This window comes from Pelodiscus sinensis, chromosome 1 (assembly GCF_052426305.1).
Source record: "Pelodiscus sinensis isolate ZL-2025 chromosome 1, ASM5242630v1, whole genome shotgun sequence".
In the NCBI taxonomy this organism is placed as follows: domain Eukaryota; kingdom Metazoa; phylum Chordata; order Testudines; family Trionychidae; genus Pelodiscus; species Pelodiscus sinensis.
Window position 1 is genome coordinate 161,698,012 of NC_143052.1, and position 27,087 is coordinate 161,725,098.

General features: G+C 43.5%; 1 protein-coding gene across 13 annotated transcripts in view; it reads left to right on the top strand.

Annotated features, from left to right (window-relative positions):
- PHLDB2 (pleckstrin homology like domain family B member 2) overlaps positions 1-26,451 on the top strand; it is a 96,654-nt gene extending 70,203 nt beyond the window's left edge. For 4 of the 13 annotated variants that reach the window (XM_075908488.2, XM_075908495.2, XM_075908500.2 and 1 more), the window contains 8 exons: positions 414-428; positions 3,177-3,212; positions 8,904-9,111; positions 12,310-12,400; positions 15,107-15,253; positions 17,839-18,058; positions 21,059-21,144; positions 24,635-26,449. In XM_075908488.2, coding sequence (XP_075764603.2) covers positions 414-428; positions 3,177-3,212; positions 8,904-9,111; positions 12,310-12,400; positions 15,107-15,253; positions 17,839-18,058; positions 21,059-21,144; positions 24,635-24,775 — 944 coding nt within the window. In that variant the 3' untranslated portion in view covers positions 24,776-26,449. Of the gene's footprint in view, positions 1-413; positions 429-3,176; positions 3,213-8,903; positions 9,112-12,309; positions 12,401-15,106; positions 15,254-17,838; positions 18,059-21,058; positions 21,145-24,634 lie in introns of all 13 variants that reach the window. The other 9 variants (XM_075908491.2, XM_075908490.2, XM_075908489.2 and 6 more) reach the window with 4 other exon arrangements.
- The last annotated feature ends 636 nt before the right edge of the window (positions 26,452-27,087 follow it).

The window sequence follows — 27,087 nt, forward strand, 5'->3', positions numbered from 1 at the left end:
TGGCTAAAAAGCCATTAAAGTAGGAATGCGAGACTTGTTTCAGTAACTGAATCGAGCTGATTTGTGGAGTGATCTCTCAAAGGATGTATTAGAAATTGCACTGCTTGTGAATTAAAAAGACAAGAGACAGCACTGGAAAACATGCTGTGTAGGAAGCACCAGTTTCTAGGGTGTGGCCAAGATAATGAAGCTGGTCCTTTTCAGCTCTGATTTCTATTATGATAGTTAGGCACTCTCAAAGTTGTATATACAATATGGATGTAGTTTCAGCACTCTTGTAAGAGCAAGATCTTGGCACATGACTTATTCTACTTTAAAATAATGGACACTGTTTTTTTTTAAAAAAAGGGGAACAAAGCTCCTAAATGGATACAATATGATTTTATTTTTATTCTTCTTCTTACCAAATTCAGGAAAAGCCAAAAAAGGTATGAGAACACACTTTTCTCTGTCTGTGTGTGTATCCTTGAGGTGTTTTGTTGACGTCATTGATTAGAGAGACACTGTCAAGTTTATGACCAAAATCTTAGTATATTTTCAAGTTGCAATATAATAGGCTTCCACAGATTACCACTTTTTTAAAAAATTGCTTTTCAAAATAAACACACAACCCAACACTGGTACCTAAAAAGTTCTCCTGCCTGCAGAGCCACTGCCTATCCATTAGCCTAATATTTTCGCTCTGTGTCTCCAGTTAATAAGTGGGTCACAAATAATAACTGTGTTCACATAGATGGGCTGATTTGTGTTTGATGACAGGAAAGTAAAGCCAAGGTTATATTGGCATACCTTCCACACAAGTGGTTCAGAGGCTGAGGTGTTTGCATACATGCAAATAAAACAAAATAAAAACTAAGAAAAGAGATGTTACTTTTAACATTTGAAGATGGTAAAGGAGACAGAGTTTAAAAAAAAAAGATTTTTTTAAAGTACTTGACAGTGTTCCCTTTGAAAACAGCTTGAGTTAATAGCTATGACCTCACTATTATTCAGTGTTAATAGACTTGTGGAACTATAACAACTGTTGGTCTTGGTGTGTTTAACGAACTGGTTTTGTTGTTTGTGTATGCATTCTTTGACTTAACTGCACCATTACTAAAATCAATTTTGTTCTTATTGCTTTAAAAAAAACCTTAATTTTGCTCTTTTTATTATATCAAAGTTTTCTCTTATGTCATAGGAATTTTTTGTGAGCCCCAAATAAGCAATAGGAAAGGGGCAGAATACTGCAGTGACATGTTACTAGGAACTTACTGTTTTTAATAGCAGCTTACTATTTTTAATAATAAATGGCTGAGCAACTTAATTGCCAAAATGGTTGTAAGCAATAGATGCTTTTTTATAGTATATATTTCTTGCTTGACTTTTGATCCTAGACATATCTTTCATGACCCTATCTTCAAATTTTTATTTTATTTTGTTTTAAATAACTACATTATAAGATTGAAGTTCTTATTGCTCCCTCATCAAAGGCTATTTTAGATTCTTTGGTTATTGTCCTGACTTCAGTATCAGGGGGATGTATCTTGAGTATATCTGTTCACAAAAAGATTCTGGATTATAAGCACTGAATGGCTGTAATGTATGTAGGAAGGTTGTACAGGCAGTCCCCGGGTTACGTACCAGATAGGGACTATAGGTTTGTTCTTAAGTTGAATTTGTATGTAAGTCGGAACTGGCTCCAGATTCAGCCGCTGCTGAAACTGATCAGCGGCTGACTACAGGAAGCCCTAGGCAGAGTTGCTCTGCCCCCAGCTTCCTGGAATCAGCCACTGATCAGTTTCAACAGCGGCTGAATCTGGACTCCTGGGACAGAACAGCGGGGCACTGCCGGGTAGGTCCCCGCAGGACCAACCCGGCAGCACCCCAGCTGCTCTACCCCAGGCGTCCCGCAACAAAAGCCTGGTCTGCTGGGGGAAGAGAGGGGGTGCACTAGCTGTGCCCCCTCCCCCGCCAGCAGACCAGGGAGACCCGAGCAAAGCCGCGGAGGCACAGAGGTCCTGCCGCCTCTGCGGCTTTGCTCCTGTCTCCCTGCTGTGCTGGGGGAGTCCCCCCGAGCACAGCAGGGAGACCCGATCAAAGCCGCACAGGCGGCGGGACCCCGCTGCCCATGCGGCTTTGCTCTTTTGCCCCGGAGCAAAGCTGCACAGGCGGCGGGGTCCCCCACCTCTGCGGCTTTGCTCCTGTCTCCCTGCTGTGCTGGGGGGGGGGGGGGAGTCCCCCCCAGCACACCAGGGAGACCCGAGCAAAGCTGCACAGGCGGCTTTGCTCCTTTGCCCTGGAGCAAAGCCGCAGAGGCGGGGGACCCCGCCGCCAGTGCGGCTTTGCTCGGGTCTCCCTGCTATGCTGGGGAGTCCCCCCCAGCACACCAGGGAGACCCGGAGCAGCTTTTCTCGCTCCGGAGGACGCAGTGGCGGGACCGCTGCGCTCTGGGTGGTCCCGCCGCCCGCGAGCTCCGGGGCGAGAAAAGCCCCGTTCGTAAGTACGGATCCGATGTAAGTATCCTGCCTGTATTTTGGTGCCTTTGGAAAGCTGATGATGAGTTATGGTAGCACTGAGACTCAAGTAAACGGCTTGTCTCCTAAGGTACAACTAGAAAAAGACAACTTGGTATTATTTTTTTCTGTATCTGAACATATGACCTACACCTGTATTTAGGAAGAGATATTGTTGTTTGTCAATGAGTTATATCAGCTTAAATTCAATTAAAAGATAATTTTAAAAAAACCTTATTATAATAGTGTAACTTTTCTTCACAGAAAAAGAAAATAACACACTACTTCTTACAATGTGTGTTCATAGTTGTAAATTATACTTTTTGCTGCATGCCATTTTAAAATAATTTTGTGAATTTTCATGCCCGTCATGAATATTAAATTCTTTCTGTGTGTGAAGGGGGTAGAAGATAACCATAGGTGAAAGAAAGCATTCTCATAAGAAAGTTTAAAATTCCTTTCATGCTCAACAAGATTCCGACGTTTCATGTATGTTTTATATTCTGTATATAAAAAAATAGGGTTTGTTATTTTAATGAAATATAGGAAATGTTTAAGTTAAAATTAAAGATTTTAGCAATTTAAACTAATAAAATTGGACCTATTCGAATAATATTTCTTCTTTCAGTAATTTGTGTTTCCTTTTCTTTTCATAATGAATAATTGAAAACCCTTTTAAAGGAGCACTTAGTCATTCCAAAGGTACAACCATTAAAGGTAATTTTATCAAATGTTGGAAATATCATATAGCAACATTAGTCATAATAATTATTAAAAGCAAGCTATACATACAAATCTGTAACATCTGTTATAGAGGCTGGTATTAATTATTATCCATCTAAGAGGAAGTGTATGTGTTTGCTTGTCATTTTTTTTCTCCCCCACTGACTAATTCAGTTGAATTTCCATTGAAATCTAGTATCTTCTTGAATGACAAGTGCAATGCTATTAGTATCTTGGAAATCAGTTTTATTTGTATATAGGAAAACATTCAATAGCTGACATAAATGAGGAAATAATGTATGTTGTCTTGGCGGTGTGTGTAGTACATTCTTTCCTTAATAAAGTAGTACCATGTGTAGTTTGGTGTGAGCCATGCACTATCAGATACATTTTGAATACGCTGTAGCTCTTTTTAGATGAATCTGCAAGGGCAGTAGTTTGCTCTAAAATGGAATACTTCCAATTATCATGCCACAGAAACTATCCCAGATCCAAACCAGCTCATGTTCAGATACAGAGCAAGAGGAAGAAAATATGTTACAGGATGAAACTCTTTAATCTGGCACCCTCGGGACATGACCAGTGCCAAACCAGAGAATCTGTCAAATCATGGGAGGTCAATATTGTCTAGCAGCATTACCAACTCTTCCACTGCTTACTGGGCTCTTAGAAGACATGTAGGGTTAAATTAGAGCTAAATAACAGCACAGAATATTTGAGAGCCGGTACTGGGGGCTATAAACAAATTTTATGGAACCACAGGAAACTTGGCCATACCCATGATAAATGGACATCCAGCCAATTAAAATCATGCCAAACCACAGCTGTTGTTGGACCAGAGAGTGTTAGATTAGAAAGTTTCAACCTGCATTAAAAATTACTGTCGGCAGGCCTGACTGTGCCTATATAGGTTTGCCAACCCTCCAGGACTGTCCTTGAGTCTCCAGGAATTAGAGATTATATTATGTGATGAAGCCTCCAAGAATGCATCAAATGTAAATTGGCAGCCCTAAAGGCTCCCATCCCACCCCCTCCCATGTCTCAATCCAATAGTACCAACTCAGGTCTCGGGCTTCTACCTGCCACCTGTGTCTGGTTGGGCACCCATGACCCACTCCCTTCTAACTGGCAGTTATAAGGCTTCTCAGGCCCCTGACTACACTATGTCAGGAAACCAGTCTGTCTAATGGCCAGCATTTGTGCATTGTTTTCTCTCTGAGGGCTATGAATTCTTCTTCGAGTGGTTGCTCATGTCCATTCGAATTAGGTGTGCGCACCGCGTGCACCGCGTCTTCTGGAGCGTTTTCCCTAGCGGTACCTGTAGCGCCGGCTGGGAGCCCTCTGGAGTGGCGACAAGTACCCCTGCCAGCGCTGCCCTACCTCAGGGGAGAACGCAGTCCCAGGTCCCCTGTGGGGATTACTGGAGATGCCGACCTCCGCAAGGGGTTGTCAATGACGCCCAAGAGGGGACAACCCCCGGGGGGTTGGTCAAGGCCCCTCTCAGCAACCCAAACACCAGTTTTGATGGGCTGCTAGAGAGTCGCGCACCAGCCTTCCACTCTGGCCCCCTGTTTGGGGCCAGGTTATCCTGGTTTGCCCACGCCTGGGCAGAAATCTCGACCAACACCTGGGTTCTAAAAATAGTCAGAAGTGGCTATACCATTCCCTTCCTGGGCTCGCCCCCTTCCACTCCGCCCACCCCGTCCCTTTTCAGGGACACCTCTCATGAACGTACCCTTCGCCAGGAGGTGTTGGCGCTCCTCGAAAAGGGAGCTGTGGAGAGGGTCCCTTCACATCTGGAGGGCAAAGGGTTTTATTCCCAGTATTTCATTGTCCCGAAACCCAAGGGCAGGGTTCGTTTCATCTTAGATCTCAGTGACCTCAACAAGGAGGTCATGAAGTCCAAGTTCAGAATGGTAACCCTGGCTTCTGTCATCCTGGTTTTACAGTTAGGAGACTGGTATGCAACTCTCGATCTCAAGGATGCTTACTTCCATGTGGAAATAAGACCCAGCCACAGGAGGTTTCTCCATTTTATTGTTTCCCGATGCCACTTCCAATTTACAGTGCTCCCATTTGGCCTTTAATCAGCACCCAGGGACTTTACAAAATGCATGGCAGCCGTAGCGGCGTTCCTCCGCAAAAAAGGGGTACACGTTTTTCAGTACCTAGACAACTGGCTGATTCGTGGTCATTCCTACGAACAAGTGGAGGCCCATGTTTCCCTCACAAGGGTCCTCTTCGTAAGGTTGGGACTCATGCTAAACGAGGAGAAGTCATCGTTGACTCCCTCCCAGCACCTCAAATTCGTAAGTGCCCTCCTGGACGCCAGGGTGGCGAGAGCACTCCTCCCCAGAACCAGGTTTCTGTCCATAGTGGAGATGGTCTCCGAGTTAACTCGGTTCCCTATCACGACCTCTCGGGTCTGCTTGAGGTTGCTGGGACACATGGCAGCATGTACGTATGTGGTACGCCATGGTCGAATGAGGCTCAGGCCTCTGCAGGCCTGGTTGGCGAGGGCATTCAACCAGTCCAGGGGTCTCTGGGACACGGTTCTCACAGTGCCTCCGGAGGTGATAGCCTCCTTACAATGGTGGACCCAGGAGGCGGTGGTGTGCAGTGGGGTTCCATTCACTGTACCTCCCCCCTCACACTGGTCACAGATGCTTCCGACCTGGGTTGGGGAGCACACCTGGGGTGTCACAGGACCCAGGGTTTATGGTCCCCTGCAGAGCGGGCTCTGCACATAAATGTCCGGGAGCTCAGGGCAGTCAGGAGAGCCTGCGAGACCTTCCTGTCAAAGCTCTCTCGCCGCTCTGTCCTGGTCCGCCTGGACAACACAGCAGCTGTGTTTTACTTCAACAGGCAGGGGGGAGCCCGGTTGCCTCCCCTCTGCTGCAAGGCTCTATGCCTCTGGGACCTGTGCATAGAACACGACATAGTTTTGCAGGCGGAGTACCTGCCAGGGTGCAAAAACTTGCTGGCCGATGCTCTGAGCATGTCCTTCGGAGCCCACGAATGGTCTTTCAAGGATTCAGCCCTTCGTCAGATCTTCCACTGGTGGGGTTGTCCCCTACTAGACCTGTTTGCCTCAGCACACAATACCAAGTGCCGCAGTTACTGCTCCCTGTTGGGGCTGGGGGAACACTCCAGGCGGGATGCCATGATGGTGCCGTGGCCGGCGGGCATCCTCTATGCTTTCCCTCCATTTCCCCTAATTCCCAGAGTTCTGACCAGGGTCAAGACCTTCAGGTCCACGGTCATCCTGATAGCCCCTCGGTGGCCCAAGCAATTCTGGTTCCCTATCCTGGTGGACATGCTCAGTGAGGAGCCTATAACGCTCCCGCCAGTTTGGGATCTCCTGACCCAACCTTGGGACGGGGGGACCATGGTTCACCCGAATCTCAGCTCTCTCCACCTGATGGCCTGGTTTATCCGTGGCTGACCCAACCGGAAAGGGAAAGTTCCCAGGAGCTACAGATGGAGCTCCTAAGTAGTAGGAAACTGTCTACCAGGCGGTCGTACGCAGCCAAGTGGTGGCGGTTCTCGTCTTGGGCGTCCAGAATGGGAGTGCATCCGTCCTGTGCACCTGTCCTGTCCATTCTGGACTACCTCTTTGAACTTAGGTTCAGTGGCCTCTCTACCTCCTCTATCAAAGTCCATGTGGCATCTCTCTCCTTCCATGTTGGTTCGGCAGGAGTCTCTGTTTTCTGACCCTGTGGTCAAAAGGTTCCTTAAGGGTTTGGATAAGTTGTATCCCTCGGTTAGACTCCCTCTCCCCGCTTGGGACCTCAACCTCGTTTTGTCTAGACTTGTGTCGCCCCCCTAGCCACGTGTTCTTTGAAACACATCTCTATGAAGGTTGCATTCATCGTGGCCATTATTTTGGCTCGCAGGGTCTCCGAACTGAGGGCGTTAACTGTAAACCCGCCCTACCTAGTGTTTTCTGACAATAATGTGAATCTCCGCCTTCACCTGGCCTTTCTCCCCAAGGTGGTGTCACCGTTCCGCTCGTCCCAAGAAATTTACCTCCCGGTTTTCTTTCCAAAGCCCCACACCTCCCCTAAGGTGCGCTAGCCTTTTATATTGATAGGACTAAACCCTTTTGCAAATCCACACAATTGTTTATTGCTGTCGCTGACAGAATGAAAGGGCTTCCCATATCGACCCAGAGGTTGTCCAGTTGGGTCGCAGGGTGTATCAGGGAGTATTATGCCTTGGCCAGGAAGGTCCCGCCCTGGGTTACAGCACATTCCACCAGGGCGCAGGCGTCCTCTGTAGCTTTTGGGGCGCATGTTCCAATCACTGAAATCTGCAGGGCGGCCACATGGTCATCGCTCCATACCTTTATGGCGCACTACGCGCTGGCACAGCAGGCTAGGGAGGACGCAGGGTTGGGCTCTGCGGTCCTCAGCTCTGTATTGTAAATATGTATGTTTAATCTGTACCACATTGCACTTTTCTATAGTTTTTTCTGTGTTAGGTTAGTTGAATAAATATGTTTGGATTGTTCAACTTTCGTGGACTTCTCTTTCTGAGTGCTCCGACCCCTCCTCCTTGAAGTGGGATTGGCTTGGAAGTCACCTAATTCGAATGACATGAGCAACCACTCGAAGAAGAAAAGAACGGTTACTTACCTGTAACTATTGTTCTTCGAGATGTGTTTCTCATGTCCATTTGATTCCCCTCCACCTCCCCTTCATTGGAGCATCTGTCAAGAAGGAACTGAGGTGGGGCAGCGCCAGCAGGGGTACTTATGCCCCGCCATGGCAGTGCCACTCCAGGGGGCGCCCTGCCGGCGCTATGGGTACTGCTAGGGAAAACGTTCCGGAAGACATGGTGCACGTGGTGCGCACACCTAATTCGAACGGACATGAGCAACACATCTCGAAGAACAACAGTAACAGGTAAGTAACCGTTCTTTCTGCATTGCCAGCAGGTACAAGTTACCACACAGCTCTATCTAAGCAATCACATCACAGCTCTACCTTAAGCATTACAGACACAATATAATAAAAGAACAAATCTACCTGAGGCCGCGGTAGGTCAAAGTCTTTAAAATTTCAGCAAGTGTTGGAAGTGCACTCGGTTATCTCCTGCCTCTTTGCTGAATCAAAAGGAAGACACAAATATGTTTAAACTCAGCTTTTTATACCACAAGTTCTTTTTTTGAGTCTGTAGAAAACCCTGTTTGAATCAGCATATGCAAGACACCCCAGAGCATAGCACTTCTGGAACTATTTAGTCTCAGCAGCCCATCTTACCACTCCCAACTTGTTTCTTTTCTTGAAGAAGCTGTGGTAACCTTCTTCCAAGGAGTGATACACAGTTACACATAAGCCATTCATAATTTAATACAGTAGTCTCCCCCAAAGATACTCTAAAGGGTTGCAATATCTGTCACATCTTAGTTTTAGTTTTTTGCAACTTTAGCCAACAAACTAATTCCACAGGTGATGAAATTGAATTCTTTGGTGTCAGTCACAAGTAAAACCAGTAAACTGATGATTATTCTATTAAATTCTTCAGAACACTACAAATTTGGTCACAGTAAAACTATAGTATAAGAGGGCAATCAAAATAATTCTGCAGCTATTTCTGAACATTGACTTTTTAGTTAAGATAATTTTAAGTCTAAAAATTAGGTAAGCTCACATTTCTTTTCTTTTTGAATGTACTCTTTAGGGTATAATCATCAACATATATGTGAAGAACAAAGGCAGAAATCTCCTGAATTCTACAGCAGAACTGCATCTGAATCTAATGTGTATTTGAATAGCTTCCATTATCCTGATCATAACTACAAGGACTATGCATTTGATACATTAAGCTTAGATAGTTCTGACAGTATGGAGACCAGCATATCTGCATGTTCACCTGATAATATTTCCAGGTAAATATTAATGTCTCATTTTTTTCCATAATGGAAACTGGTATAAAAGAACATGTTGTAAATGTTGAAAGCTTTATATTCCTATAATATTTCTACTTAAGGGGAGAAAGTGAAGATAGGACTTTTACCAACTGGGTAAAAAAATCTGCAAGAATTGTACAGAAATATTATTTAGCTCTTGGATAGTGCTTTTCATCTTCAAATAATTTTAACTAATTCTCATATCAAATTTAGTTTTGCAAGAGGGAAATTAAAGTATGGAGAGGTTAAATAACTTGTTTAAGGTTACATAGAGATTCAGTGTCACAGTTGGGATTAAAATTTAGTGAGGAATTGATTTTCTGCATGTGTTAATGTTTTTAGCACAAAGCTGTCTCCCTGTTGATTTCTTACATAGGATACGTATTGTCTAGTCCATGATCTGTGTCTAATGTGTTAAACTCATTAGGGAGCTTGTATTTTTGAACTGTTGGGATCTCTTGGCAATCATGCTAGCAGTCTTTCCTCTCCAAATCAGAATTTAAAAAAGAGTTCTTGGTTCCAAGCCATAGGCTATGCTTCTCTTGTTTTAGGATCATATTAATTTAACCACTAGAGATAAAAAGTCTTTTATTTATTTAAAAACAAAAATACACAGTAGCTGGGGGTCTGAAAACAGAATGTTGACAACCTTTTCTTCTAAGTATCCCATTGTGGTGGTAGCACTTTGATTTCTGCCAAATTTCCTGTCTGGGAAAGTATCAGATTACTGTCAATGAAATACAGCAGTGTCACAGAATTCAAACTTAATCTGAACCTGAGGAAAGATTTTTGGATGCCATATTGTGTTTTGTTGAGCATCTGTTTCCTGTAAAGGAAAAAATGTGAGTACCAGCCCATTGCACTCTTCTTCCATTGTTACAGTGCTAGGGGACTTTACTAATGTTATGGAGCAGTTTGAGGAATAGTACCCTTATATCAGTATAGTATTTACCAATTTAAATGTAATGGAGACGTTGTTTAGTTGTTGGAAATAGATATTGAGGATCAATATTTGCTGCAATCCTCTTGTTTTGTTTATAGCAGCAAATTGTAATGTAGGAGATACATATAGAGGCCTAACAGAAGTTTGTGTTTTCAAAGCTGGAAATGTTGCTCCAATTACAACATAAAAAACAGGACTGTGTAGCACTTTAAAGACTAACAAGATGGTTTAATAGGTGATGAGCTTTCGTGGGCCAGACCCACTTCCTCAGATCAAATAGTGGAAGAAAATTGTCACATCCATATATACCAAAGGATACAATTAAAAAAAATGAACACACATGAAAAGGACAAATCAAATTTCAGAACAGAAGAGGGATCGGGGAGGGGGGGAGGGAAGGGAGGGAGGTAAATGTCTGTGAGCTAATGATATTAGAGGTGATAATTGGGGAAGCTGTCTTTGTAATGGGTAAGATAATTAGCGTCTTTATTCAAATTTCCGTGTAAAGTGTCGAATTTAAGCATAAATGACAGTTCAGAGGACTACATTTCTACCACAATTACAACATAGTTTTATTATGTGGTGTTACGTATTATTGGCAATTTGATTTTAAACTTTTCTTTCTAATGTTTGTTGATGTAGGGAAGCTCACAGATGGGCCAGAGTGTGATAGCTGCACTCAGGTTGAGCAGTGCCTCAGAAATACTGTTGCACAGTACAATTTAGTGTAGTAATAGAATTTAAATCTGGCTTTTTGCTATGATTGACTTTAGGAATGTGAATGGTTAACCAGTTGCTTGGGAACAGCTCTGTGCAGTGTTTGGGAGCCAGTAGCCTACCCCCGTGAGAGTAGGGGGAAGCAGGCAGCAACAACCTTCCACGCTTGTGTCCTGGCTTAATCAGTTACTTAATAATATTAACTAGTATTTAACCAGTTAATTAATTAATTGGGATTTTACATCCATAATTTACTTACTGTGCTGTGATTCGCTTTAACAGAGACATTGTGCACCTAACTACCCATAGACCTAGGGTTACCAGATGGTTGAACCAAAAATACCGCCCCCCGACCCCCCACCAAAAAAAAACACACCGGGGAAAAAATTCTGTTGGGGGGAGGAGGGGAGACCAAAGTTGTTGAGCAAAAAAAAAGGAATCCGAGACTTATTAAGCAATAAAGAAATAAATATTAAAACAGCATGGCCCCTTTTAGAGTGAGTGCAGAGTTAGAATAGGCATAGGAACAGTGGAGCGGTTGAACACTAAGACCCAGGGAAGGCTTTGCTTCCCCTTAGTCTTTAGGCTTTTTGCTGGTGCCTATTTTGTGGTGTTGTTCAAGCCAGAACTTAGCTTCCCTGCAGAACCAGGTAAGCATGGAGGCCTGGGGTGTCGGGGCCCAGCCCTGAGCGATAGGGTTGCCAGGTATCTGGTACTTTTGCCTGCTGGCCAGGAAAAAAAAATCAGAAAATACCGGACAGTTTAGGTGTCCAGTATTTTCTGAAATTTTTTTTACCGGACAGGAGGCGAAAATACCGGACTTTCCGTGTCAATACCAGACACCTGGCAACCCTACATAGACCTGCTTGCAAATAGAAGCTGAAAGCTGGGATTTTCAAAGTTGTCTAATAGAGTTAGGTGCCTAGATCCTGTTGAATTTCACTGGGATTTGAATGTCTAACTCCTTCAGGTTATTTTGGCAATTTTAGCCTAATTTCTAAATGTTATTTACACACAAATGTACACACTATTCCTATGGATCAAATGATTTCTCACTAGATAAAGTTAATTTGGGTGGCTATTTGTTTATTTCTTTTGAACTCACGAAGTTATCTTTAGACTATCAGGTCTGTATTTTTGCATAGCTCTGGATAAGAGACTGTATTTGTTGAGAGTATATTATGCTTACTACACTGTTTGTACTTGGGACCAGTATTCTCTGTAAGTTGTGCGCGTTGGTGACCACCCAGGAGAGATTCAAATGCTGCTCAGCTGATTAGCAGAGGGCCCACAGATGTCCATAGCCTGCAGCATGTATTTCTATTGGTGGTGCACATCTGCAAATGCCTGGGTGCACATAATAACATTTATTCTGCACATAGATGGAAAAATTTTGAGGGAACATTGTTTGGAACTAGATGTATTTAACTGGATCTGATTTTTTTATCAAATTAAATTATCCAGAGTAGTCTGGAAAATATAGTTTTGAGGTTGTTTTTTTTTTTAAATTCATATAGTGCCAGCACTTCAAATGTTGCCAGGATAGAAGAAATGGAGAGACTTCTGAAACAAGCCCATGCTGAAAAGACACGACTTCTTGAATCCAGGGTAATCTAAAGATTCATTTTATATAGGCTAATAGCTGGCAATTTGTTCAGATAATACACATTTCATTTAGCCATTTTTAAATTGTAACTGCCTAAAGCAACCCTAAAGTATTCATTTTCTACTTTGCACTTTATCCCACTGGAATCCTACCATTCCTGATGCTTTGTGCAACAGTACCATTTCTGTGGCTGACGTGGACAGAAATCCTTCAAGAGCTGATCAATATTGCTCCTTCATCTGTTAGAGGGATATCTGATGAATAGTATTTGCTTACCACCCCCACCTTTTTGGGGATACTTATATTCTACTAGTCCAAGAGCCAAGATACTAGCCCCTGGAACTGAAGCAAACTTTCTCAATTGGCACAGCACTAATCTGCTAGTAATATAAACCAGTCCCTACTCCTGGACTTCAGGTAATGGATTTAGATGGCTCAAAATAAAATCAGTCCCTAGTTTCAAATTTTAAAGTGACTCATGAGCGGAGAATAAAATGTGAAAACAAAATCTGCTTTAGCTATGAAACAAATACTGCACTTTAGAACTGACATTATAGAGTTAGTTATATTTATTTACATTTACATTGGGCTCAAAAGACCTACAGTCCTATTTCAGTCTCCTAATGTTGACTACAATTAAACCCCAGTCTGCAAAATGTTTGATAAGAAGTGATATTTCATTTCATATTACAGAAGCTAGGTGGTTTTTGCATTCAGGCATATATTTTGACCCACTTATGAGAAAATATAAATGCTCTGACAGTGAGTTTCCCTCAGAATCAGTCAAATAACAGATGAGGAAGCACATACAGTCAGTCCCAGGTAAACCTAGAAGGACTGTCTATATAGAGCACTCTGCTTCAAGTAGATTCTCTCCAGGTGGTGGGACAACTGGGGCGGGAGGGAGGGGGAATAGTGAGATTAGAAACATTCCTGCTGCCACAGTGTCAGCACAATTACCATAGCATAACGTGACTATGGATTTTATTTATTTTATTGCAAGAACTGTTTTGTACTCAAATGGTGTGGTAGACTACAATGCTGTTTCTGTTCTCTATTGGTCCAGGCAATACACCATGTTTCCCCTTAAAAACTTCACTGTTGCCTTAGATCAGGGGTAGGCACAATACGGCCTGCGGGCTGGATCCAGCCTGCCAAGCCTTTGGATCCGGTCCACAGCTTGCCCTGCCAAGACCTCAAGACGGACTCTCTGCCTGCTGCACCCCGAGGATGTTCAAATCGGATGATGGCTCCCTCTAAGTGCCGTGCACCCCTTATGCCCCTGACTGCCCCTGGAAATCGGCCAGTTGGAGCTGTGATGATTGGTCTGAGGGTGGGGGCAACATGCAAAGTCTCCCCTCCCAGGGACACACTCCACAGTGCAGCACACGGAGGGAGCTTCCAGCTGTTTTGAGCACCCTGGGGCTGCAGCAGGCAGGAAACTGCCTAAGATAAGTGGCTTCTGGCCAGAGCCTGCTTCTGGCACCCCGCTTCCAAATGCCCTGTCCCAGGTCATCCCCCCCCCCCCCACCCTCTGCACACAAACACACACACACACCTGCCCCAGGTCACTACTCCCTCCCAGACCCTGCCTCCTCTTCTAAACCTCTAGCAGCCAGGTCAAAATCCATTCCTGTACCGCTACCCGCTCCCTGTCCCTGCACCCAAATTTCCTACCCCAAATCATCACCCAAATCCTCGGCACCCCTCCTGTCCAGGTCACCAGTCTTTCACAGACAGTGCATCGCCCACTTCCCTCCCCCAGGCCAAAATCTACTGCACGCCTACCCCCTTCCGTATCCTGCACCTCAATCCCCTGCCCCAGGTCACAACCCCTTCCTTAACCCAAATTCCCTCTCAGACCCCATACCCTCTCCTACACCCCATTTCCCTACCCCAAGTTCCCTTCTGCACTCCCCGCACTGGAAAGTGTGGCCTTTGACCACTTACCAAAATCTTGGAGCGGCTCCTCATCAAAAAGCATTGCCGACCCCTGCCTTAGATCATATTCTATATAGTAAACTAATAATAAATCACTGTTTGCAACGTTCCAGGTTTTATGACATGGTCCCCGCCTCCCCCCCCCCCTCTCCCCGGGCCAGCCAGGTTTTTTAGAGAAAATGTGTTTGAAACAAACTTGTTCAAATTAGGTATGTGAAATGGCGTTTAATCAACTAATTGATGGGTTGGTAAGGGTGGGGGGGAACTGCAGAGCCATGGTGGGGTTAGCTTCTGGGGCCGCCAGGCTCTTAATACATTTAAAAGGCTGAATCAGCTGATTCCCGGCTTGCACCCGGTCCACCACTACACCTCTGCTCCTCCCTCCACCCCCTGTGGAGAGGGTGCTGAGGGTGGGAACTGGCTTTTAAGCTGGTCCCCCCCAGGACTGGATCCTGTTCTCCTCTCTCCCCCCCCCCCACTCACACTGCTTCTCTGACAGAGGCAGCAAGGGGCGGGGGGAAGTGACTACACGAATCACTAGTCAACTATCCAATAAGCATATGCTCATCCGATAGTCGACTAGTCGCTTACATCCCTAGTTCAAATGTGATTCTGATCTTCTTTCCCAGTTCACTTGCATATGTTCTTGGGTCCCTGAGAGTTACTGAGGGGCTTGTAGGACCTCTTGGTGGGATTAGGTTATTTGCTTCTCAAATGTAGTTTTACATAGCCTATAGCTGAAACTCTGTGTGTATTTTGGTATTTAGGAACGGGAAATGGAAGCCAAAAGACGAGCCCTGGAAGAAGAAAAACGTCGCAGAGAGCAACTAGAGAAAAGATTACAAGAAGAAACTAGCCAGCGGCAAAAATTAATTGAAAAGGAAGTTAAGATACGTGAGAAGCAAAGAGCACAGGTTTGTTGACTACCTACCATGTATGCACTGGAACAGTTATATGGTAAGCTTCCCGCAATGATGAAGGGATGGAAAGGAGTTTCAGTAGCCGCTTGAGTGCCTGTTGAATTGATTATTTTAAAGCATATAAGCTTTTTTAAAATGATCTGTTAGGGGCTTTGGATAGGTGTCTCTTTAGTTATTTAAATCTAAATCAGTAAATGTTAACACAGGAATCCTCTCCCATTTATGCTGGCATTGTAAATGTACTGTATTAATCCTATGCAGTTTGTCACTGAATCCACTCAAAGCAGAACAGTCTGAATCACAAGTATGCTGAATAATGGACATTTCTGAGAGTAGTAACTTTGTGAAAATACCCAATTATGTTTATACATAGGACATTTTAGGTTGTAACTTGTCCTCTTCCAAATGTTTTGTTGAAAAGAACAGAAGACCTTTTTTTCTATTTCCATCCTTCCCCTCTAGGGGTGTGTCTAGACTACATGCCTCCTTCGACGGAGGCATGTAGATTAGCCAGATCGGAAGAGGGAAATGAAGCCGCGATTAAAATAATCGCGGCTTCATTTAAATTTAAATGGCTGCCCCGATCTGCCGATCAGCTGTTTGTCGGCAGATCGGGGGAGTCTGGACGCGATGCCCCGACAAAGAAGCCTTTCTTCATCGACACAGGTAAGCCTCGTGAAACCAGGCTTACCTGTGTCGATGAAGAAAGGCTTCTTTGTCGGGGCATCGCGTCCAGACTCCCCCGATCTGCCGACAAACAGCTGATCGGCAGATCGGGGCAGCCATTTAAATTTAAATGAAGCCGCGATTATTTTAATCGCGGCTTCATTTCCCTCTTCCGATCTGGCTAATCTACATGCCTCCGTCGAAGGAGGCATGTAGTCTAGACACACCCTAGGTGCAGTTTCTTCAAACCAATTGAGTGATGAAAATTTATTTTGCCAATATTATATGAAAGAAGCAACAGTTCATACACACAAGCTTTTCTGTGGCTTACCCAGGATTCTGGGTTTTTCTTTTCAATGCTTCCTGACATTTAAATGCTAAAGAGCAGTAAAAAGAGCAGCATGTTCTGCAGAAATCAAAGCTACCCGCAGCTTGTTCAGTACAGTGATGTTCAATTTCAGAGGATTCCAAATATACACAATATAAAAGAACAACACTGTATTTAGAAGCAGTAAATGATGCAGTGATTGTAAGTTCCTTTAATTGTGAGTCTGTCACATCAGATACTCTCAGGTGAGAAAGTTCATATTTCTTTCACTTCAGGTTGTTCCTCCAACTCACTTAACCAAATCCCAATATCAACAACACTTTGCATAAATTGTTCAACTGTCCTAAATGGTTCAGATGAAAAGCTTATGCTGAGTATAGTCAGCACTCCATACTAGGAATGTAAGAGTGTAGCCGTTTAAACAGGTAACCAATAAGAATGAACTTATCGGTTACCCAAATAGTTACACATGGCTCCCAGGGAACCAGAGGCAGCAGCTGGCTCCCCAGGAGTGGGGCAGCAGGCATGAGCCGGTATTTGCTGGGAGCCAGCTTAAAAGTTGGCTCCAACCTGCTGCCCCACTAGCAGGGATGGCAGGCAGGGCCAGTACATGAGGGGAATTGGTTTAAAAGCTGGCTCCTGGCATTCACCAGCTCCCGAGGAGCTGACTGCTGACTCATACTGCTGCCTCTGTATCAGAGGTAACAGTGTGGGGTAGCAGCCAGCTCCTCGGGAAGAAGGTGGCAGGCAGGAGCTGGTGTATGCTGCTTTTAAGCCAACTCTTGGTGCACACTGGCTCCCGAGGAGCTGGCTGCCACCTCAGGTGTTACTGTATAACCACTGAAATTTTCTGTAGTTAAAAAGGATTAGCAAATTACACGCATTTTAATATCCCTACTCCGTACTGCCTCACTGTCTGCTGTCATGTCTTCCCTGTGTTTCTGAGATAGAGCTGAACATTTTTGCATTGCATTGCATACAGCTGGATGACTATGGACTAGAAATCAAGTATAATCTGATCATGAAATAACTGTATTTCAGTTATTAAAACTTCTTGTAAAACTGACTATGGATTTGATTCGGTTTAGTTTTTCATGCTTGTGCATGCGGGCTTTATCCTGATATTACAGTAATTATACTTTGCACTTGTATAGCACCTTCCATTCAAGTGTGTCATAGCACTTGAAAAACATTAACAAGTTGTATATATACACAACATTAACAAGTTGCATAAATAAGGAAACAAATACAGAGCAGTTCATTGATTCTGACACACACATCTGTGCTTTAATCCCGCAAAAAACTCTTGTTATTTGAGCTCTTGTTTAATTAATGATTTTAAGAAACTTGTGTTTTCTGCTGCAAACCCTCATCTTTTTTATGCCAGTATTCAACAGTTGATGTAGGTACATATTGCAAAAAGGTGTCTGTTCTTTTAATAAAATTCAAAGCTGCAACTCACAAATTTAATCTTTGCTACCTTAATAGTTTGAACATGGGTGCAACTTACACTTTTTATCTGCTTACCACATACAGAAAGAAAAAAGATGAAAGATTTATGAAGTATCTTTTTGCTCTGTATTAGGCCCGCCCTTTGACTCGCTACTTGCCCATCAGAAAGGAGGACTTCGATCTACGAGGTCACATTGAAACAGCTGGTCACAACATAGAGACCTGTTACCACATCTCACTCACGGAGAAAACCTGTCGGGGCTTTCTCATTAAAATGGGAGGGAAAATTAAAACATGGAAAAAACGATGGTTTGTTTTTGACAGAAGCAAGAGAACATTTTCTTATTATGCAGGTAGGTTATGTTCCTTCATTCAGGATTGAATTCCCATGCCAGCATTTGTTGCATAGGCCCTATTGTTACATTGGGTGCCATTTATGCAATTTTCTTCATTGTTTTTATTGACTACAGTGGTGTTGTGGAGCTATTTTGAGTCCTCAGTCAGAAAGAGGCTCCATTTTGCTGGTTATTTTATTTGCATACACATAAACCATCCACCCACACTTACACTGTCTGTCTTTCCTTTTTCCTGTTCTGAAAGATTTGCCATCTGGGATGAGACAAATGAGTGCAGCAAAGGGAAGGAAAAAGGCAGAGGAGGAAAAATAAGACTGGTTCCTACTGTACAATATGATGGTTGTATGTTAATTGTAAAATGAAATCAGTTACAATTGTCTTTGGCACAGCCTAGTCCTCACTAGTGGCCTACTTTCTGATAGGCTTCATAAGAACTTGATTCGTGTTAACTTATTTTAAAACATCAGATTAATCACTTGCCTTTGTTACTCACCAATTCTGAAGATAGTACAGGCAGTCCCCGGGTTACGTACAAGATAGGGACTGTAGGTTTGTTCTTAAGTTGAATTTGTATGTAAGTCGGAACTGGCTTCCAGATTCAGCCGCTGCTGAAACTGACCAGCGGCTGACTACAGGAAGCCCTAGGCAGAGTTGCTCTGCCCTGGGCTGCCTGGAATCAGCCGCTGATCAATTTCAACAGCAGCTGAATCTGGACACCTAAGACAGAGCAGCTGGGGCGCTGCCGGGTAGGTCCCCGCAGGGGCGGTGCTGCGGGGACCAACCGGGCAGCACCCCAGCTGCTCTGCCCCAGGTGTCCCCAAGTCAGCCGCTGCTGAAACTGATCAGTGGCTGATTCCAGAAAGCCCGGGGCAGAGCAACTCTGCCTCGGGCTTCCTGTAGTCAGCCGCTGATCAGTTTAAGCAGCGGCTGACTTGGGGACACCTGGGGAAGAGCAGCTGGGGTGCTGCCCGGTTGGTCCAGTAGCGCCGAGGAGCGGCGCTGCAGGACCAACCCAGCAGCCCCAGCTGCTCTACCCCAGGCGAGAAAAGCCTGGTCTGCTGAGGGGCGCACTAGCTGCGCCCCCCAGCAGACCAGGGAAACCCGGACGGTGGGACCGCGGAGATGCGCCGCGGTCCCGCCCGCATCCTCCCCAGCTTTGCTCCGTGTCTCCCTGGTCTGCTGGGGGGTCTCCAGGAAGACGAGGAGCAAAGCAAGATGCTTCTGGGCTGTCCCGCTGCCGGCTTCCCCCGAGGCTTTGCAAAGCCGCGGAGGGGCCCGGGCAGCCCCAGCCCCTCCGCGGCTTTGCAAAGCCTCGGGGGAAGCCGGCAGCGGGACAGTTCAGGCACGCCTGGGCTGCCCTGCTGCCCGAGCCCCTCCGCGGCTTTGTTCCGCGTCTTCCTGGTCTGCAGACCAGGGAGATGCGGAGCAGCTTTTCTCGCCCCGGAGTACACGGGCGGCGGGACCGCGAGGTCCCGCAGTCCGTGTCCTCCGGGGCGAGAAAAGCCCCGTTCGTAACTGCGGATCCGACATAAGTCGGGGACTGCCTGTATTAGAGTCTAAATTGCTTTATTACATAACTAGTTTTAAATTAAAATACTGGAAATGTACAAATAGATGCAAATACAAAAATGCTGCAGGGTTACTGTACACACCTGTACCATGTAGTCTGAATGCGAAAATTAGGATAGACCCAGAAATATAATTTGTAGTGTTTTAACTTCTGTCGGTAAAAGAAATTAGTCAGAGGCTTACTCTAGGTGGTAATATATTAAAAAACCACACATGATACAAAACAGAACAGTTCCATTTTCTAAGTAGCAGACAGAATGGTGCTGAGGATTGGTGATAGAGGAATATATTATAAAATATCCATTTTATCTTTTTGAAAAATTGGTACTTATTCATTAAATATCCATACCATTTTTGGCATAGTTTGCAATATTAGTTGTGGAAAAATTAAATGGAAACATTCATGTTTATTGTTTTAAATGTCTGGTTTATTTATTAGCAAGGTATTTAACAAATATTATAGCACTCTCATCTGGTGCTAATTTTTAAAAGTGTTACCAGTTTCAAGTTTAAGAGTTACCAGTAACTTTAAGAGTTACCAGTTTCAAGTTCAGCACAACTGCTGGAATGTCATGTCAATTATCAAAGAAAATGTTTCATAATGTCTCGAGGACGTGATCCCACAAACAAAAATAAATAAAAACCTTTCACCTGCTGAGAACAAATGCAGATATTAGTATGCATTTGAAACTGTCATTGTGACTTGAACAACATTTCAGTTTTTCCCAAGGTAAGTATTGATGCCATAAATATAGAGTACATTGCCTATAGCTGAACATAAAGCTATAGTGTCCTTAGGATTGCAGGTGTACTGAGCAAAAAGAGGATTGACCCCAAAACTGATAATTTAGTACAAAGACTAAAATGCAGTTTTTTACCTGAAAATTGTATAGAACTTTCCTAGTACAAAGACTTAAAAATTGTCTAATCACTGAACATCATCTAAACACATTAACATTTTGTCATGAAAATTTATTCCAAAACCGTAGGAATGGTTACTCACATCTAAAGCAAAATGTGCATAGAGGGCCACGCTTTGGTGGGGGGCGAACAACTTATTTTATATAGAGAGAATGTCCATACGTATGTTGTTTTGAGTAAAATGAAGCATCAAATTGTGTGCCAGATTTGATCTTCATAGATGATCTGGGGAGAAAAGGTCATTGTTAGTTTGCCAGTTTTGTGGCAATGTTTTGGGAACAATGATCTCTTTTGAAATATTAAGGTGAACGCTGTATTTAACTGTGCAATTTTATCTACTGTAAACATGTTATCCAACTGAAAAGGCAGGCTAACGATTCTAATGAGTATTTTGCAAACAATAGTGCTAGCCTGCAATCTTTGAATAATACTGACTGAACATGCAAATTGAGTTATGGTACATTCTTTTTTTCAATGTTCAAAACATTGTTTCTTTCTTTTTTATAGACAAACATGAAACTAAATTAAAAGGAGTGATATATTTCCAAGCCATTGAAGAAGTCTATTATGATCATCTAAAAAATGCATATAAGGTAAATATGCTTATTTTTTATTAGTTATCCTATAGCAACACCCAAAATGTGGTAGCTGTTGTACAGACACAGAAAGATTAAAATCTGTGTCCCAAAGAGCTTAAAAATGAAAACACAAGGCATGGAAAGCACAGAATATATAGTAAAGTGGCCAAGTGATGACTGGCGCACACAATTTTGTATGCAGTGTTGTTGTTGTAGCCATGTCAGTCCCACAATATAAGAGGGTAAGCTCTGTATAAGTTTGAAAGCTTGTCTCCCTCACCAATAGAATTGGGTTCAATAACAGATACATCACCCACCTCGTCTCTGTCATGTATAGTTGTTAGTTTTGTATATGAAACAAGATATTGAGAGTCAGAAGAGTCCACCTGGCAAGTGATGTGGTCTCAAAATGGGATAGGGGTCCAAGAATGTATGAGTTCTAATCCCTGCTGTGCCATGCAATCCCTTTCTGGCTTTGGGCAAAAAATAAGTCTCATCTTACATCTTTTTCACTATGGGTATGTCTACACTACAGCGTTATTTCGAAATATCTTATTTCGAAATAGTTAATTCTAAATAAGTTACTTCGAAATAACGCGTCTACATACTGAGTGGACACTGATTTGGAGTTAAGGCCAGCTGGAACCAGGTCAGGGTTAGGGCATCAGGTAAGGAGTGTCTTTGTGTGGCTGTTGCCTGAGGCTATCTGAGGCCTGTGCTTAACGGGACATCCCCCTCTCCCCCAAGCAGCCAGTTCTCAGGTGTCCCTGCTTGCTTGCCTGCCTTCCACTTACCCCTCCCTAACTCCCCTTCCTGATGTCAAATAAAATACACGTATTTTAAAAAATATAAACTCTCTTTATTTAACGAAACTGGAAGGGGGATGAAACTCTGGGGAGACAGGGAAAAGGAGGCGGGAGAGGGGAGAAGAGAGGGTGGGAGAGGGGAGGGGGAAAACTGGGAGGAGGGAGCTGGAAGGGGGAAGCAAGGGGAAGAAGGGGGAGGGGAAGCTTAGGTGTGGGGGTCTCGCCCGGCCAACTGTCTCCCAGCACGGCGGGTGCAGGGGCCTCGGTGTCCCCGGGAGGATGCGAAAGAGGGTGTGGAGGATGAGGTAGGGTTGTGGAGGTTGAGGAGAAGGGTGTGGAGGTTGAGGAGGGAGAGGCGGGAGGGGGAGAAGGAGTGGAAGGAGGAATGGGAACTGGGGAGGCAGCAGGCGCTGGAGCAGCACAAGGCAGCACGCTCTGCACCAGGGTCTACAGATGGGCACAGATGGCACGACCCTGGGCAAGCAGCTTCCACTGGAACTCCCATTCGTTCTGCACCCACTGCTCCATGGTGTGGTGCAAGGCTCGCAGGGCCCCCAGCTGCTGGTTTTGGTACCCCTGCAGTGTTGCAGTGGACCTGCTGAGCCCTCGGGTGTGGGAGGATGTCCCGGGCAGGGTGGTGCGCCCTGCACATGCAGCTGGTGTGGCTGTGGAGAAGGAAGAGAAGTGGTCAGTTCTCCCTGGGGACACAGTAGGTGAAGCCCAGCCCCCCTCTGCGAGGTGAGGATGACCGTGCCCTGAACCGTCAGAGCCGTTGTGCTTGCACAGAGGCCATGGTTGGAATGTCCAGCTATCCCTGGGAGTGGGAGCTACCCTGAGACCGCACCCAGGCCCCTGTGCTGTGTATAGTGTGGCCACGGTGGGGAGGGGGGGGGGAGGAAGGGAGATGTTAGAGGGGACTTGTGAAAGGAGGGCATGCTGCTATGTCCTGGTCCGGGGTCAGGAGCATGTCCGGTCTCTTCACACACACATGTGGCTATCAGGCCACGGCCTGTGTGGCAGGCAGCTGGAGCCACCTGCCCAGGGGTGGCACGGCACGTGCTTGCACATGTACAGGTTGCTATGTGATGTGTGGTAAGCAAGGGCCACGCGCGTAGTCCCTGGTCTCCCCTCCCCCCCTCGCCCTCCCCGGGAGGGGGACAGTGACAGCACTTACATGGTGTGGACTCCCTGGACAACCTTGCTGACTCCTCTCCTGGGACTGCTCGGGGGTCCTGCTGGTGTGGCGGCTCCTCCAGGATGCGGTCCATGGCGGTGAAGTAGCAGCAGGTGTCTGCTCCTGCTGCAGAGCTGCCCCACACAAAGAATTTATAGTGTTTATTACTTTACAAGAAAAAGAAAAAAGGTTCTTCCTTTCTAAGCATTAGGGTCAGCACTAAACTATCTCTGCTCTAAAAGTCCCAGTCTTAGACACTTTTCAGATTTTCCAGTCACTGAGTAGTCAGAACTCATCCTTCAGATAAATGTTAGAAATTCAGCAGAGGTTGAAAACAAGAAGTTAGACAAATTGATTTGGCCTCTTTTAATGGAGTTTTCATTATATAAAGAGAACAGCACTTAGATACAGCACCTACTCCCAGACTTAAATGTTAAAAGCTTAATTCTGGGCACGGGAAATATAAATCTCTGTTCTATACCACCACCCATCTCTGGAAAAAAGAGAGATGGTGGTAAAGTATGTCTACACTACAGGACAAGGTCGCATTAAGATACGCAACTTCGGCTACATTAATTGCGTAGCTGAAGTCAAAGTAGCTTAACTCAACTTTTGGCGCTGTCCATACTGCAGGAAGTCAAAGGGAGAACACTCTTCCTTCAATTTGCCTTACTCCTCATGGAAGCAGGACTATCAGCATCGACCGGAGTGCACCTCGCAGTTCGAATTAGTGTGTCTTCACTAGATGTGCTAATTTGAACCCTGAAGATTGACAGCAGCAACTTCAATCTTCTCTATAATGTAATCATGCCCTAAGGGCTTAGGGAGGACTCCACAGGTGAGAGACGAGCACATGGAACCTTCTGTATGAGCCTCTAGTCGGAGATGCTGAAAATATGTTTGATTACACATACACAGAGGTTCTCCCTAAATGTGGTGTTTTTAAGGGTGAAATCCTGGTTCCACTGAAGTTAATGGGAGTTTTGCCACTGATCTCAATGGGCCAGAATTTCATCCTAGGTTACTAGAACTGCATTTACAGATGGTCTCAATCAGGGGATATAGTTATGTTTCTATCCCAAGATGGGATTTGATTTGATTTTTAAGCCCTGAGAGGAGTACCCTGACTAGTATCTGCAATTGGGAAGGATTGTGAACTGTTTTAATCTATCCTCAAGATGTGAACTTGAAAACTGAAAATGATTTTTGATCACTTGATGCAGCAGGTGCACAAGGGGAAGCTAATTGTGGTCTAAAGCTGATGGTCTCACATATTGCTGCTCAGTTCAGGAGTAAGTCATACAGTCTGTCTCCAGTGGGCCTGAATACTCAGAAACACCTCTATTTCCTGCTAGAGATAGTAGAATGGAGATGAGCAGATCCTGAGTTATTCAATATGAGATGTAAAGTAGCCATTGTTTAACTGTTTTTTTCCTTAACACTCTCCCAGTACAGGATTTTATTCACTGTCAGTAAACTGGTTTCATTTCATACAACTAATTTTGCTGTTTCTTCTTTATTTCAGAGTCCTAACCCATTACTCACTTTCAGCGTTAAGACTCATGACCGAATATATTACATGGTTGCTCCAACACCAGAAGCCATGAGGATATGGATGGATGTTATAGTTACAGGAGCAGAAGGCTACACGCACTTCATGTTATAATAAAATGGTGCAAGAGTTCATTTACAAGGCATATTGCAATAACCTTATACATGAATTTAGCCATATGCAAGTGAAATTGAAAAGCCATATACAAAATATTGATAACGTTCACAAGTATCGTTCCTATGATGTACACACAGACCCTCATAATCAAAGGATTTCATATATACAAGTGAAAATAAGACTATTTGCTTTTTTTAGCTGATCATTATAGTAGCAAAAAAACTAAAGCTATTGAAAATGTCATAGTGTCCTAATGGATAATCAAGTCAACTTAAGTATGATATATTGATTCAATAGTAATTTTTATCAACACTATATAGAAGATGTCTTCAAAAATACGAACTAAACTGTTTACAGAATTGTTTGTGTGTGCTCATTGATTTGCAGACATTTTAGAAATGGAACAGAAAGTTATAATAGCATATATTTTTAATATGTACTATTTGACATTTATAGGTAATTAGCTGGCTTTTTAAAGTTCTTTTACTTAAATGTATTTTATAAAAAAAAAGAAAAAATGTGGAAAAAACCAATCACACCAGCCTATAATACATGTAAGTATTACTACAGAGCCAAAGATTTACATGACTCCTGTAAAAGAATGAAATTCGAGCTATGCTTTAGCTTTGTGTAATGAACAATGTCAAAATTCTTCCTTAATTTTACTATAATTCAATCGCTACAGTATTCTGTACATTTAAATTACTGATTGCACAAGCTGTATGTATAAATTCATTTACATATAGCACAACAAAAATACCATCTCAAAGATGGACTCTCTCACAAGACAAAAATAAATGGAGACAAGAATATCAAACTTAACTTTGCCATAAGTTTTCTGCATTCCCTCTGGAGGAGGCATTGAACTGATTCACTGTCTGGTTGCTGTAGCAATTTCTTGCCATAGATAGTCTACTCTAAAATTAACATGTGCTGATTGAACAGCCTACAGAAATCAATGAGTGAAATCCTTGCCCAAATGAAGTCTGCGTAAAATCTCCCACTAACCTCAGCCAATGAGACTGTTCAAAGCATCCATGATCATAGAATTGGGCAACATAATAGGGTAGAGCACAAAGCAAGATAAGTTCTTAAGTAACAAAGACGGCAAAGACCTATTTTTTTAATGTATGCTCCTTGTAAATGTTCTCCAAATTTAAAAACTAATTTCTAGCCTTGACTATTATATAAAGATAAGTTATTATTGAATGAAACCTGGACTTCAGGGAAGTCTTCAAATAGTTCCTTATTTTAGTATTCTGGATTTATAAGTGCCATATTGTTAATTTAATTAAAGAAACACTAAAAGCGAAAAAGAAAATGGCTTTTGGTTAACCAAATTTAAATCTGAAAGAATATGTTATGCTTGTAGAAAATGTTGCACTTTCAAAATCCTGTACCTGGCATGAAAGGGTATGAAATTCTTTTTTTATGGTATGCACAGTTAACATGGTTGCTATGTGCCAGATCTGATGTGATGAATCAGGAAAGATGGAATTTATCACCAGAGAAAATGTTTATCTTAGTGTTTATGCAGATTACAGCTGTGAGAAACTTGTAATCTAATCAGTTTAAAACAAAAATACCAGAGAATAGATGCTTTGAATTGTATTTTTCCTGTGATTGTACCTTGATTTTACTTATGTATGGTTATACAGGTTTTCTAATAATTTTTGTATCCTGCATGATGCGACTTCTAAATAAATGTTTTTAAAAAAGCTTGTTTTTATTTTTAAATATTGACCTGATTTCTTCTCATAAAACACTCGGTTTTATCACTATAATCATTTGCATTCCATATATTTAATATTGTTGACAAATGCAAAAAGTAGTTGAAATCAGATGACCCTATAATTTGTTCCACTGAAGAATTGTGAAAAATATATCTTTAAGTATAGGTATTAGTTTTTAGATATAGCAATCTTTTGAAGAATACTGCCTTCCCAAATTGCATGGCATGTATATCTTTCATTAACCTTCCTTCTTTTTTAATAAAACTTAGTCTGAGTGTTGTAAATGGCCAGCCCTTAATTTGTATTCATGCACATAACAGAAAACGCACATGTTCACGTTTTTTCCTATGACTTGATCTTGACCTGAAGGCAGAGGATGTTAGTTCAGTCTCTACGTACCTTGCAATTTTGGATGCATCTGCCAAGACTCCCAATATGATTACAAATAGACTAGAGGGGGTGGAGGAGGAATGTTGTTCTGTGGATTCCTAGAAGGTGGCCTAAGCCTACTGACTATATTTTATATAGATCCCAAAAAGGGACCCTGGCCGCTAAAAGTCTGGTTGGCCACCCATA